Raw genomic sequence first — 15,601 nt, 5'->3', positions numbered from 1 at the left:
TCCCCCAACCCCCCATATGATCACGCAGTGAAATGTGACCTTTGCAAGTGTTTATGCTATTCACCTTATTAGTTTTGTAAAGAATGTGGCGCCATCTTGTGGCTGCTGATAGAAACTCGAACCGTACACTTGACATTCCCATATTGTTTAAATACACTGTTCTCTCACACTTGTATAATCAGGTACTGTAAAACCTGCTTTATTCTGGAGTTATATTAAGTATTAAGCTAAATCTCATTTTCCAGGGAGCTTTTGGTAACACTTCAGTTTAAGTAAGAATTCACACCATTTACTACTGGCATTTACCACTGGCTTATTGCCTACCTAGTGTTAAGATCAAGCGGCAACCTCCCGCTCTCCCTCGGGAGGCCAATACGGAAGTAACTGAAACTGCAATTCATCAAAATTCCGCTAGTCCTGGCTCCATAATAGAGCAAAGTGCAATTGAGCCCTCTGTTAGAATGGCCAACTTTACAGCAGAAAAAAAGGTGTTTACAGCCTGGTACAAAGAACGATTTAGGTTCATATAGCTATTATTACCCTTCATGACAACTGTGAGGGGGGTGAATTTTTTTATAACTCATCCATTTCCTTTATATTAGGTTATTTTAAGTTTGCATAATTAAGGGCGTGGCCACTTGAGTGACAGCTAGGTCTCGCTGGTCGCCGTCACTTCACCTCAGCTAAATCCGGCAGATTAGCCACTGATCTCGGCATATTCATCGTATTTTTGTTTTGTTTTATGTGGCTTTACACAGTCAGCTGCCTTTTGGACTTATTTCTTACAATTATCAGATGATATGGGATGCTGTGTGCATTTAATTGTGCTCACAAACCGTTCACGTGGCCTCCGTTTCCCATGTGAGTAAAGTTATATACTTGTATACCATCTCTATAAATGTATTTGTTTTATTTAAGATCATTTATCATTAATATTTTCTTTAGACCCGTAAAGCACTCCAGAATGTGACAGATTGATTAGCTGTAGGCTCTAGATCAGTCATCTGAAGCGTTGTCATACAGTGTTGTACTGGATTTTATCAATAGTCTTGCATTTACTAACACACACACATATCTGAAGTGTTTGGATGTAATTCGCGTTTACCTCCTGTAGAAAAACGTCATAAGAACAATGTTTAGTGGCTCAATGTATTACAACACTGTTCTTAAAAGTCTAAACACTTTATTGATATAGTGTACAGTCAAGCACATGTGGTCAGAACACAAACGAGTCGCAGGTAATAAAGTATCAAGCGTTTCTCCCAAAGTAAAGTCTGTCTGCCAGGTCTAAGCAAAGGGCCAGCAGGTGTCTGTAGCTCCGCCCACTCTCCGCCTCTTTGCCCTTGTTTGGTATCCCGCCGTGGGAGCGATGACGCGCGAACAAAATGGCGGCGGTTGGCCGCGCCTACTTGTGGCTTCTTTTGCGCTCTTCAGAAACCTATGGGTGACGTCACGGATGCTACGTCCATATATTTTACAGTCTATGGTTAAGATATGAGCTGTTTATTAGCACTTATAATGTATGATGTTACAAATTTACTCAGTGGCTTTGGTCCATTTTTTCAGATCAGAATTGAAATATTCAAACCTACAATCTTCACATTATTGTGCACATCAGAAAAGCAGTTTAACATTCATCAGCAATGTTTCCTACATTATCAATTGCTTATGTCATGTTAATCCAATTGTTTTATAAAGGTCTTTGTCTGAATAGTCTCACCCCTCACAACATTTAATTGTTTGTTAAGTCTTTACATGCAAAATGGCATAATATTAATTGCTTGTTATATTCATAAAATAAGTTGTCATAATATTTTGTTATGATTCATTTTTCTATACATTTTTATTAGACTTCTTTCTAAATCTGTCTACAATTGGTATATTTCTCCCAGGTGAATCCTAACTTTTTCTAATGAAGGTGCATGCCAAAGGAGGCTGTCCAATGTTTACATTTCTACTTATAGTTTTTTCCTTTGTGTTTTCAGTGCTGTCTTTTTCTTGCTGTATCATAATGACATGATCAGTCAACAAATTACAGTGTGAAACAAAAATTACAATGGTTTACATGAGAACAGCCCTACAGAGTACATTGTTATACTGACCAGATGACTAAGTAATTTGACTGTCTTATTCATAGACAATGACACAGGGACTTACTGACACGCTTATTGACACAGAAATTTAGTTTTGAGAGATGAACTTTTTTTTTGAGCAAGAGACTGGCTTTTGCAGGTAAACCATGGTGTTTTGCTATTTGTACATGCTGTTTTGAGAAATGCACTCACTGTTTTACAAATTTCAATTCTGATATGAGAAATTTACCAAAGCAACTGAGAAAAACTGCAATCCCGCTCTGTAGTTATTCTATTCTATTCTATTCTATTCTATTCTATTCTATTCTATTCATGCAAATCATGCTCTCCTCTTGTTTACCTTCCATTGTGTTTTATTCCATTGTCTTGAATTTATGTTAATACCCCTCTGTAGTATTTTCTATTCCCTTCCCTTCTCCTCTTCTCTTCTCTTCCCTTCCCTTCCCTTCTCTTCTCTATTCTATTCATGCAAGCCATGCTCTGCTATAATTTTTATTTTCTATTGTATTTTATTCCATTGTCTTCAATTTGTGTTAATTCTACTCTATAGTATTTTTTCTTTCCTATTCTATTCTAGTCAGGAAGTCATGTTCTGTTCTATTTTTTCTCTTCCATTGTGTTTTATTCCATTGTCTTGATTTCATGTTAATCCCGCTCTGTAATATTTTCTATTCTATTCTATTCTATTCTATTCTATTCTATTCTATTCTATTCTATTCTATTCTATTCTATTCTATTCATGCAAGCCATGCTCTGCTATAATGTTTCTCTTCCATTGGGTTTTATTCCATTGTCTTGAATTCACGTTAATTCCACTCTGTAGTATTTTCTATTCTATTCTATTCTATTCTATTCATGCAAATCATGCTCTCCTCTATTTTTGTTATCCATTGTGTTTCAATTTTTCTTTCCATCGTCTTGAATTCATGTTAATTACACTCTTAAATATTTGCTATTCTATTCCATTGTGTTTTATTCCATGATCTAAATGTGGTATTTTTCTATTTCATTGCGCTTTTTGTTCCATTATATTCTATTCATGCCAGTCATGTTGTGTTGTACTCTCCTCTATTGTGGTGTCTGTTTTGAGGGAGCTGTTTACCCGTGACTGTAATCCCGCGTTTGGCCGTGTCACTAGGGAACGGTGATCCGGAAAGCGTGTTGATATGCTCCGCTGTGTATCAGATGTCCAGTCTTCTGATGTGAGCTCCAGAAGTGTGATGGAGTTGAAATGTAGGCCAGAACATCGCACGCGGTCATTGCGGTTCCTCCGAGATCAATTAATAGCTCATGCTGTGTCCTTGTGTACAGCAGAGAAAAAAAACACACGCTTTACCGAGATCATTAACAGCATCCAGACGTTCATAAAGGAATCTCTTAATCCCGGGATTGACATTCATGCGTGTGTGTATGTGCATTCACAAACATTTGACACCTGGTTGATTCTCAGACCCGTTTGGCAGTGATGAGGTTGGTGTCGGTTTTTCTTCAAGCAGGTGGACGTGTCCCACTTGAGGCTCATTGACCCCTAATTAAAGAATAGTTCATCCGTAAATAAAAATTCTGTCTTTATTGTTTTAGTTATTTATACTCTAGTTTCGTTCCAGACCCATATCGCTTTTCATTAAAAGAGAAGTGTAGCAGTAAACATGGGACATAAACAGAAGTAAACATGAAAATAAAAAGCACCCTAATAATTAAGTAAAAGGTGTTTTTTGTCTTTTTGTGTAGCAATGTAAAGGCACAATATTGTTTTACTAAATTATTCAAAAAAACAACAGAATATTTACCGGCCACTTTATTAGGTACACCTTACTAGTACCCGGTTGGACCCCCTTTTTGCCTTTAGAACTGCCTTAATCCTTCATGGCAAAGATTCAACAAGATACTGGAAATATTTCTTAGAGATTTTGGTCCATATTGTCATGATAGCATCACACAGTTGCAGATTTGTCAGCTGCACATCCATGATGTGAATCTCCCGCATCACGACGTCCCAAAGGTGTTCTATTGGGTTGAGATATGGTGGCTGTGGAGGCCATTTGAGTACATTGAACTCATTGTCATGTTCAAGAAACCAGTCTGAGATGATTCGCGCTTCATGACATGGTGAGTTATCCGCTGGACGTAGCAACCAAAAGATGCGTACACTGTGGTCATAAAGGGCTGTGGCGTTAACACAATGTTCAGTTGGTACTTATGGGCCCAAAGTGTGCCAAGAAGATATCTCCCCACACCATTACACCACCACCACCAGCCTCAACCGTCGATACAAGGCAGGATGCTTTCATGTTGTTGACGTCAAATTCTAACCTTACCATCCGAATGTCGCATCAGAAATTGAGACTCATCAGACCAGGCAACGTTTTTACAATCTTCTATTGTCCAATTTTGGTGAGTCTGTGCGAATTGCAGCCTCAGTTTCCTGTTCTTAGCTGACAGGAGTGGCACCCAGTGTGGTCTTCTGCTCCCATCAACAAGACATTTGCGCTGAACTGCTGCTTACTGGATGTTTTCTTTCTTTCACACTATTCTCTGTAAACCCTAGAGATGGTTGTGCGTGGAAATCCCAGTAGATCAGCAGTTTTTGAAATACTCCAATTCAAAGCGCTTCTGCATACCTAAATGCATTGAGTTGCTGGCATGTGATTGACTGATTAGAAATTTGTGTTAACGAGCAGTTGGACAGGTGTACCTAATAAAGTGGCCGGTGAGTGTAAATATATTTGTTGACTTAAGTGCTTGCCTTAAACCCAAATGTTTTAAAAATCTAGAGAAATTATATTAGGTTTAGTTTTAAAGAGAACAGGGAAACACAAAAAAGCTTTAATATTTTGTGTGTTTTGTTTGACTGCACAGAGCAGCATTATAACCAAATTTTGTTAAATACACAGAAATGCCAACTGAACCAGCGATCTTCTTGCTCTGAGGTGACAGCACTACCCACTGCTCCACCATGCAGCCCTAATTTCTCACAGTTACCAATAACCTTACAGTTATATTAAACAATACAAATTAAACTTTAAAAGTAATAGATCAAACTGAGGGGAAAAAAAACTTGTTGAATTTTATGTAGAAAAGGTTAAGCACCTGGCATGACCGAAACACACAAATCATTCTGCTCAATATGGGAGATTTTCAGCATTCAGACTTAAAGCGTTTCATTCATTCATTCATTCATTCATTCATTCTTAGTCCCTGATTTATCAGGGGTCACTACTGCAGAATGAACCCTGGTATATGTTTTACGCAGTGGATGCCCTTCCAGCTGCAAACCAGTACTGGGAAAACTTGAAGCGTTTCAAGTTTTTTATTTATTTATTTTTAATCTTGATTTATCAAAATGCAGGTTTTTTTTATTTATTTTTTTTTTTAGTCGAACTGATGTGCGGTTGTGCACAAAGAAAAATCCTCTATGTGCGTATACAGTTGAAGTCAGAATTATTAGCCCCCATAAATTATAAGGTGTTTACGTCACCTTAAAGTAAAGTGTAACCAAACTCCAATTTTTGGTTAGTAATGTGCATTAATAAACTTAATTTGGACAACACTAAAGGGGATTTTTCAGTTTTTAGAGTTTTTTTTAACCCTCAGATTCCAGATGTTCAAATTGTCGTAGCCGGAGGGCAGGAAATGATTCCTCTACATAGGAATCGCTATCAGAACATAAAAAGGTTTATTTTTGTGTTCTTTAAATCTTAGAGAGTCACCTCCACTAGCCACTTTAGCTGTTTCAAAACAATTTTTAAGTTGTGGTTTTCTTAAAAGCAGTGTTCGACAATAAGGATGACCCAATATGCGTACAAATGCGATCTTAGAATCGAGAAGCAGCACGACTGACAAAACTAATAGTGTTCGCACAAGCAAAAGAAAGCAGGCGAATGCCGAATGAGAGGATGATCACTTGCGCTAACAGCTGATGTAATGCGCGCTCCTGTTTCCTTGCGTGAAGCAACCGCATGCCTAGAAACACAACTAGTGGGATCGGTTCTCCTTTAAATAGACTAGACAAAAAGTGATGCTCATGCACCCACAGTCTTGCAGCTTTCAAGAGCTCCAGATTTGTGTTTTTGTAAGCAGCACCAGTTGCTTTCGCTTTAAACAGATTATTAATGGGCCTAACATTAACCGTGTGGATGTGATCATCCTTTCATTATCACACACGGTATGTTTTTCACCTGTTTTCTTTTGCTTTACAGTTTTTTTTTTTAATATGGTTTAATTATAATTTTTTACAATAACATTGCTTTAATGGGTATAACTCCCCATTTATGTATAGTTAACTGGTGATCTGGAACCTTTAGCCAGGACCGATTACTGTGCATATTATAATAATTATTTTTTAAAGGTCAATTTATTTATTTATTATTTTTTAAAGATTTTTTTGGTTAAATAAAAAGTATAGTATACAGCTATTTTTGCTTGTTTAGACAAAGTTAAATTTTGGGGCTAAGAAATAATTATTTATTTATGTTTGGAGAGATACATTTGGTAAGTCATTAATTTTAAGCTCTGAAAAGTGATGTGAAATAAAAACTAATTGTAATACGACACTATGAAACCATGACCTATTTGCACGACACGCATTAAAAGTGAAATGAATAAGGAGGCATGTGGACATGACCCAAACTCTAAATCAAGTCATTTTAGCTTGTCAAAGTCATATTGTGCTAGTAATGTTGAAAAACTACTAGCCACAGTGGCTGGTGATCAGAAAAGTTCATATCAAGTATGCTTCAAAACACTATAGTACTTACTATCATTTTTTTTATGTGATAGCTTACAGTACACTGCCTCGATGGCAGGCAAATATTTTAGTTCAGTAGAAAACTCAGCCCTCTTCATGATATAAGGATCATGCCCAACATACAGTTGAAGTTAGAAATATTATGCCCCCCTTTAATTTTTTTTTTCTCCTTTTTTTTTTTTTCTCCTTTTTTAAATATTACCTAAATGATGTTTATCAGAGCAAAGACATTTTCACAGTATGTCTGATAATATTTTTCTTCTTGAGAAAGTCTTAGTTTTTATTTCGGCTAGAATAAAAGCAGTTTTTAATTTTTGTAACCATTTTAAGGTCAAAATTATTAGCCCCTTTAGGCTATATTTTTCGATAGTCATTATAAACCATCATTATACAAGAACTTGCCTAATTACCCTAACCTGCCTAGTTAACCTAATTAACCTAGTTAAGCCTTTAAATGTCACTTTAAGCTGTATAGAAGTGTCTTGAAAAATATCAAGTTAAATATTATTTACTGTCATCATGGCAAAGATAAAAAAAATCAGTTATTAGAAATTATTTATTAAAACGATTATGTTTAGAAATGTGTTGAAAAAATCTTCTCTCCTTTAAACAGAAATTTGGGAAAAAAATAAACGGGTGTGCTTATAATTCAGGGGTGCTTATAATTCAGGGGCGCTTATAATTCAAGGGGGCTAATAATTCTGACTCCAACAGTATGTGCTTGTTTTCTATTCATACAGTATCTCCTTTGAAATAAGGTATAAATGGCAAAAATATGGACTTTCCTCTGTGTCTCCCATTCAGTTTTTTACTTCCTGCCCTCCATCTGAATTTCACGCATCACCCAAACCACGTGATTGCAAACAATGCAATTGATAACAAAGCATACATCAATGGAAATTATTTATTTTCAAAATATAACACTTATGACTGGTTTTGTGGTCCAGGGTCACACATTAAACCACAATCAAGATTTAAAAAGAAAAAGGATATCTACTTATGATATCTGACACAAAAGAAGACAATATACAATGAAAAAAAAAAGATTCAAAGATGATTCCTCAGATTTATTTAAGTGGTTGTAAACTATTTATTTGTGCTGAATTTAAACAAATTACAAACAAACATTTCTAAATTTCATTTGTTTGTTTAAATTCAACCCATATAAATAGTTTGCAACAGTTTTGCAGACATCTTTTTTTTCAGTGTAGGATTGGAACAGCAACAGGGTTAGTGCAGTACAGTAAGTGACTAGATATTCATTTTTGGGTGAACTGTCCCTTTAAGGAAAAAACTAAACAACATAAATTTCCACATTTTGCACATTTATTTGAGTGTTTCCTGTAAGGAAGCAGCTCGTCTGTATTGAGTGAATGCTGACAGATCTGTGTTCAGTAATATGGCGGAGCAGCTGTGACCTTTGCAGTAGCGTTATTGTGTATTGGTGTGCTGACAGCTTTAGAGCCGACATGTTGTGAAGAATTCTCACCTCCGCAAGTACAAGTGTGCATCGCTGGAAATGGATCCGGCTGTGTGTGTGACAGTATTTGCAGACACATGTGTGTTTTGGTGTGTGTTCGGTGTCCAGCGTCCAGCTCTTCTCAGTTTGGGGAAGATCTGCCAGTGATGGGACAGATGTCACACAGCGCTGGTTTTGGTGTTAGCAGGAGTTTATTGTGCTGTAGTGGGTTATGTGTGAGTTTAGCTGACGGTCAGTGAACAGCATCATGAGGTCAGAGTGGGATTCAGACTCGGATGACTGCGATTGGGGCGACAGTGAAGAAGAGGACAATCCGCAAATTCTGAGGCACGACCACTTGAAATTGTAGACTACATTTTGTTTGTTTTTTTAATGTTGGCAATTGTAAAGATAAAGCTGTCAGCAAGTGTCGAGAATGCATGAAAGCTTTATTAACATTTAAAAATCCAAAGATCTGCCTCTTAAAAGTGTTCCTATTTGTGACTTTTACATCAGAATTATCCACTAAGTTGTATATTTATACATCATTTTTATATATGATCGTTTTATTGATTTATCTCTCTCTATTTTAATATGATACAATAATTGCAGTCAGTAAATGTTATTAATATTTCTGCTTATCTGTAATTGTGATTTTGAATATATTAAAATATTTTAAATAATCGATTAAATTAGTAACTAGTAATTAAATTATTATTTGAAAACAGTTATTAATATTTTCACATCGCTATATGTGTTTGTCAATCTGTTTATTTATTATAAATTGTGAACACTTTGTTTATAATATTAATATAATTAATTTTAATGTTAACATCATTAAAATAATTAAAATAACATCAATAAAATAAATAAATGTTATTTACATGGAATTTTTTTAAATTAGTTGTAATATTTTAACATTGCTTAATTTATTTAGAGAACTGTCTGACAATTTATTATTAATTGTCTGTCATTTTTATTTATATTCTATAAATAATTCGTTCTAATATGTTTTTTATTTTTATATTGTTTAAATATATAAAAAGTATAATATTTTTTAATAAGTTAATATTTTATATTGTTATATGTTTGTTGAATTCTGTGTGCAGTTTTTTATAATTTTTTAGTTTCTAATATTAATATAATAATACATTTTAATGTTTTTTTCCATATAATTGTTTGATTTTGAATTGATCAAAAACATTACTTGAATTAAATAATTTGTTATTTCCTTAGTTTTTTTATTTGAATATTTTTATTAGTTTATTATTTTATATTAGTTTGTTGAGCTGTCTGTGAATTTATTATAAATGATCAGTGATTTCTGTTTATAATATTAATATAATAATTAATTAGAATGTTTTTCCTCTATAATATTATATGATTTTTAATATATAAAAATATAATATTAATTAACCAGTTATGAACAATGATTTTTTAATTAATTTAAATATTTTAATATTGCTATATTAGAAATAATAGTTGACAACAGCCAAATATACATTGTATGGGTCATTGATAATCAATTAAGTAAAGATCATCTTCCATAAACAAGTTTCTAACATTTCCTACTGTAACAGGGTGTCCGCAGGGTCTGGAATAGTCTGAAAATGTCTTAAATCCCAAAAGCTGAATTTAAGGTCTTAAAAAGTCTAAAACTACTGAAATGTTGTGTTGTAGGTTTTAAATCTTATTTTAACAGGTCTAATTTTCTTTTGTTGATGTATAGGCCGCAATCTGGCTATTAACACCCATACAATCACCAACAATCTATCTCAATATTACTTTTTATTTAAAAAAAACTATAATCTGTAACTCGATTTACCATAATGGTTTAATTATTTTCATTTTACAATAACATTTGTTTAAAAGTTCTTCGTTTATTTACTGCTTAGGATACTGACCTGACCAATTTTTATTATTAAATTATAATTATTGTTGTATAATTAAATGCATTAAATTATAATCTTTTTTTTTTTTTGATTGGGCAAGTGAAAATCTGGGATATTAGAAAAATCCTTCTAAAATCTAAAATTTCATTTATAATGGTCTTAAAAATGTCTTACATTTAACTTGTTGTAACCTGCAGAAACCCTGCGTGATATACATCAATACTCAATCTAACACTTTAAGGTGATGTAGATATGTTGTTGATTTCTGCTTATAATATTAACATAATTTTAATATGTTCTTTTTCCATCTTTTTTATTTTGAACATATCAGAACACTATAATAATCATTTATTTCATTTCATTTTACTATACCTGTTGATCTCATTTGTGTCCTCATTTGTAAGTCGCTTTGGATAAAAGCGTCTGCTAAATGACTAAATGATCTTTTTACCTGTGGTTTTAATCTATTGAACATGATGTTTGTCTACATGATATCCATATGTCTGTGTGTGATTTGAACAGGGAGGACATCAGAACGGCAAACGTCATCGCAGCAGAGACCGTCACCTGTCTCGTGATAGACAGAGAGTGAGTTTATATCGCATTTATACTGTACTGCCCTTTCTTTAGATACGACAAGTGCCATTGACATTCCAGCAGATGTAATTCAGTCCTGGTTTTCCATTTCATTGAACGTCTGAGGATTTTACACTGATCGCTCTATTTGTGTGTGTGTGTGTGTGCGGGACACAGAATCTGTGGGTTTGAAGTGCTTATAGAAGTCAATAAATCAAGCTCAACCTAAATAGCTGAAGCATCACGTGTGTCCATAAGCTGGAGAGAGAAGAACAAATGTGGCTCTCGTTTCTGCCTGACAGCTGACTCATTGAGCACCGCTTATTTACATGCATTTCCTGAATTTACAAAGACACTTGAAATATTCATTAAGAATCATATGAGGTACAGTTGAAGTCAGATTTCTTAGCCCTCATGAATTACAGTATTAGCCCCCCTGTATATTTTTTTTCTCCAATTTCCTTTAATGGAAAGATTTTTAACACATTTCTAAACACAATAGTTTTAATAACTCATTTCTAATAACTGATTTCTTTTATCTTTGCCATGATGACAGTACATTCAGATTAAAGTGACATTTAAAGGCTTAACTAAGTTAATTATGCAAGTTAAGGCAATAGTTAAGTAATTGTATATCAATAGTTTGTTCTCTAGACCAGTGGTTGTCAAACCTTTTTCACCAAGTACCACCTCAAAAAAATTTGCCTCTCAAAGTACCACCATAATGACCAGTATTGAAATACAGTAGCGTAGTAAGCCTAATTAAGCAGCTACAGCTCTGCACAGTTCAAAAACGTGGCAGATTAATTCCTATTATTATTGTCAGCCACTTTAAACATTATAAATAGTTTGAACATTAACACTGTGCTGCGCTTATAGGTAAAACATAAATAAAACCTCAAGGTTTAAATTAAAATGTGCTTTTAAAGGTAATTAAAAATGGCACTTTTCTTAAAAAGTACAAAGAAAACTGCTGTACTTAACTGTAAAGTATTATCATAAAGTAGCCTATTCATTAAAACCTGGAAATGTTCCTTTGACCTCATAAATATGAGCTACATGTCATCATATTCATATATAAACTCTTTTTGATACATTTTGAAATATATTGCATGTATAAATGACTTATTTGTATATGTTTGAAATCATTCACTTCTATTTTAGATATATGAATTGGATTTACACATTTAAATTATAAATTAGATCTGCTTACTACGTGTTAGAGTAGGCTTTGTGTGTCAGAAAAGCAAGTGATTAAACTATAACTGTCACCATTGAGATATAAAAATACTGCATTTGCCTCCAACAACCGTTACAAATATGGGGAGGAAATTAGCATCAAATGATAGAAAACATAACAAACATGAGAAAAATTAAAAATAAAATAAAAGGTTAAGCCTGTTAAATTCAATTTACTGTTCACATCGGTTATCGTACACATCAAAGGGTTAAAAGTGTGTTCATTTTTTTACATTAATTATTCAGCAATTCCTCCGCGTACCACTAGAAGGAAGCCTGCGTACCGCTAGTGGTACATGTACTGCAGTTTAAGAACCACTGCTCTAGACAATCAAAAAAAACTCTTAACACTGAAGAGGCGTAATAATAATGATCTTAAAAAATAAAACTGCTTTGATTCTAGCCGAAATAAAACAAATAAGACTTTCTCCAGAAAAAACATAAATAACCCCCCCACCCCAATAAAAAGCTCAGTTCAATTTAGTTCATCTTTATTTGTATAGCGCTTTTACAATGTAGACTGTGTCAAAGCAGCTTAACATAGAAGTTCTAGTAAATTGAAACAGTGTGGTTTAATTTTCACTGCTGAAAGTCCAAACACTGAAGAGCAAATCCATCGATGTGCAGCTCCACAAGTCCCAAACTAAGCAAGCCAGTGGCGACAGTGGTGAAGAACAAACTTCATCAATTGAAGAAAGTGAAAGAAAGAAAACCTTGAGATAAACCAGGCTCAGTTGGGTACAAGCATTTCCCCTCTGGCCAAACTTCCAGTGTGAGACTGCAGTCTTGGTGCCGGAGCCTGGAGAATGCTGGACCAGGGAGAACTTCAGGTGTGAGTAGGTCACCAACGGGTGATCAGGCTGGCCCACGGGATCAATGCGAAGACTTGTCTGTCACTGTCTTTAGGAGTCAGTCTCATGCTCTCCACTCCTCCATGACTGCCACAGCTTCAGCTCAGGATACGGCCTGGTCTAGGATTATAGATACCTTGGTTTCATTTCTTCAGGGGTCTTGAATCACATCAATGGCGCTGCATAATCTTTGGAGGAGTATCCCCAGGTGGAAATAGAGAATAAAGAAAATAATAAGTCATAGTCATAGGCAAAATTATTAGCCCTCCTGTGAAATTTCTATTAGTTTTAAAAATAATTCACAAGTGTTGTTCAGCAAGGACATTTCTCACAGTATTTCCTATAATTAAATGTTTTTCTTCTGAAGAAAGTCTTATGTCTTTTTTGTTTGGCTTGAATAAAGAAAGTTTTATTTTTTTATATCTGTATTTAGTTAATTGGCTACAGAACAAACCACTGTTTGTGTTCCAACCTCCAATGACTTGCTATCAGTATGCGTCTGTGTATATAAAAATTGCTTTAGTAAATGTGTGTGGTTGCAAACACCAAACTGATCACCAAATGGTACAGTATTTAGTTGTACTTACAAAGTATAGAATATCATTCAAAACACCGGGGTCAGTTGGATACTTTTTTTTGTTTTGTTTTTTTTTAAGAAATGAACACAAATGTTTAATGCTGGCCAAAAATGACAATAAAGACACTTTAATGTTCCCAAACCCCCCCAAAGAACTTAGAAATAGTTAGAAATAATTCCAATAATATCTGACTGCAGACTTGCATGTGCAAGGTGAGGACAAGAAATTTCAGTTTAAAACATGAACAAATATCCAGACCCTAAACTATTGAATGTCACTTTATTTCTCATTAAGATAATTTTTTTTGTTTTTTCTCCAGCTCTTACAAACATCTGATCGGAGGTCTGGAAGATGTTTCCAACAAAGGCTGTGAAGATGCTGAAGCAAAAGCAAAGTAGGTTTCATTATTATTACATGAAACAATGTCAAATTCTCATGCTGGTTTGCTTTTAATTACAATGTTTAGTTAGAAAAGTGTGCTATATATGTGTGCTATTCAGAGTATTGTGACTAGTATACTAGTCTCATACCATCGCATGCTCATACCATACCATTCACTGTATATATATATCAGCAGTGGTGTAGTCCTAAAAAAAAGGTGGTGTACTAATACCCACCCAACCCGCCCATGCTGTTTTATATTTTTACCTGAACGTTTCAGCGAGACATCATTCAGTTAACTTCTAAAAACTCACGAAATTTTCTCACAGCTGCTGTGGTCGTCAGGGGGCGGGGAATGGTGCAAAACATAAACAAAAATGCACCAATTGCAACAAATTAGGATGAGAGTTAAAAAAATGTGTACAGTTAAAGGGGAAGTCTAATCAGCAAAACAAGTGAGTATACCGAGGGAATACGCAATTATTGATCCTCAGAAGTCGTAATACCCAAACAGCTAGTGGAAAAAAGTAGGCATACTGAGTATACGTGCGTATAGCTCCGACAACACCACTGTATTACAGCAACAAGTTTCATGTGTTTACATAAATTAACATAAACCAGCGCCGAACAATACTTTTTGTCATAAATATTTTTTTATTATTTAAACAATTACTAATATATATATATATATTATTTTAGCCACAACCTAATGATGAACAAATGTATTAATAACAAACTAATATGTTAACGAATGAAGCATCGTTGTAACAATGTTGCAACAACGGTTTTTATTAATATGGTGAATGATTTTATTTTTAAACTAAATGAAAATGAAAAATGTGCTTATTTGAACACACACTTACAGTAACCACTGTAACACTGTAATGGCAACAATTACAGTTGTCAAAGGACAAGCCAAGGATGTTTACTGTAACTGTAGAGCTGTAAAATAGGAAAGACAGTGCGAGCACACAGAAGACATGTTACATAAGAACCAGTTCACAATCACAAGAAATATGATAAGAAAGCGATGCAATCATTGTGCAGCCACGAGAAACTAATCCGCTCACAGAAATGTGAAACCTTATCACATTTCACAGAGAGAGAGGAGGATTCTGGGATAGCTTCAAAAGTCCCATCTGTCACATCACAACCCAAATAGAAAGTTTTTCTGCTCTTATCTGCTGATCTGCAATGTAAATGAGTGCTGATGAATAATGAAGAGGTGTGAGTGTGTGTGTGTGTGTCTGTCAGAGATTAAAGCTTATTAAGACACATCTCCAGCTGTCAGAATCTCTCATGATCCAAACCACAAACCTATGCAGAATCTTTCAGCTCAACACTAATGAGACCACACTTCAGTCTGATAGAATCAGAATTCATATATGTTATATATAATTCAATACGTTTATATACAGTACACTGAATGTCATTTACTGCAGTTAACATTTTGTAATTATTTCATTTTAAATAATTACTGAATACGACGTTACTTATATATACTGTACAGTTGAAGTGGAAATGATTAGCCCTCCTGTGAAATTGTTATTCTTTTAAAAGATTTCTCAAGTGAGGTTTAATGGAGAGTTTTTGTTTTTGTTTAACACATTTTTAAACATAACTTTCAACAAACTTATAACATTTTCCTTTTGTCTTCACCTTGATGACAGTACATAATATTTTGCAAGATACTAGTATCCGTACTTTGTAAAGGCTTAACTAGATTAATTAGGTTAACTAAGCAGATTTATTTGATAAATCATTGAACAAAATTATAAATGAAAA

General features: G+C 34.2%; 1 protein-coding gene across 2 annotated transcripts in view; it reads left to right on the top strand.

Moving 5' to 3' along the window:
- prkg1a (protein kinase cGMP-dependent 1a) overlaps positions 1-15,601 on the top strand; it is a 138,003-nt gene that overhangs the window by 104,886 nt on the left and 17,516 nt on the right. For both annotated transcript variants that reach the window (XM_056470811.1, XM_056470810.1), the window contains exons 8-9: positions 10,714-10,779; positions 13,755-13,829. In XM_056470811.1, the coding sequence (XP_056326786.1) occupies positions 10,714-10,779; positions 13,755-13,829 (141 nt within the window). The remainder of the gene's footprint in view (positions 1-10,713; positions 10,780-13,754; positions 13,830-15,601) is intronic.

Source organism: Danio aesculapii, chromosome 13 (assembly GCF_903798145.1).
Source record: "Danio aesculapii chromosome 13, fDanAes4.1, whole genome shotgun sequence".
NCBI lineage: Eukaryota > Metazoa > Chordata > Actinopteri > Cypriniformes > Danionidae > Danio > Danio aesculapii.
Note: the sequence above shows the minus strand (reverse complement) of the source record. Positions and strands in the feature narration are given on the sequence as shown.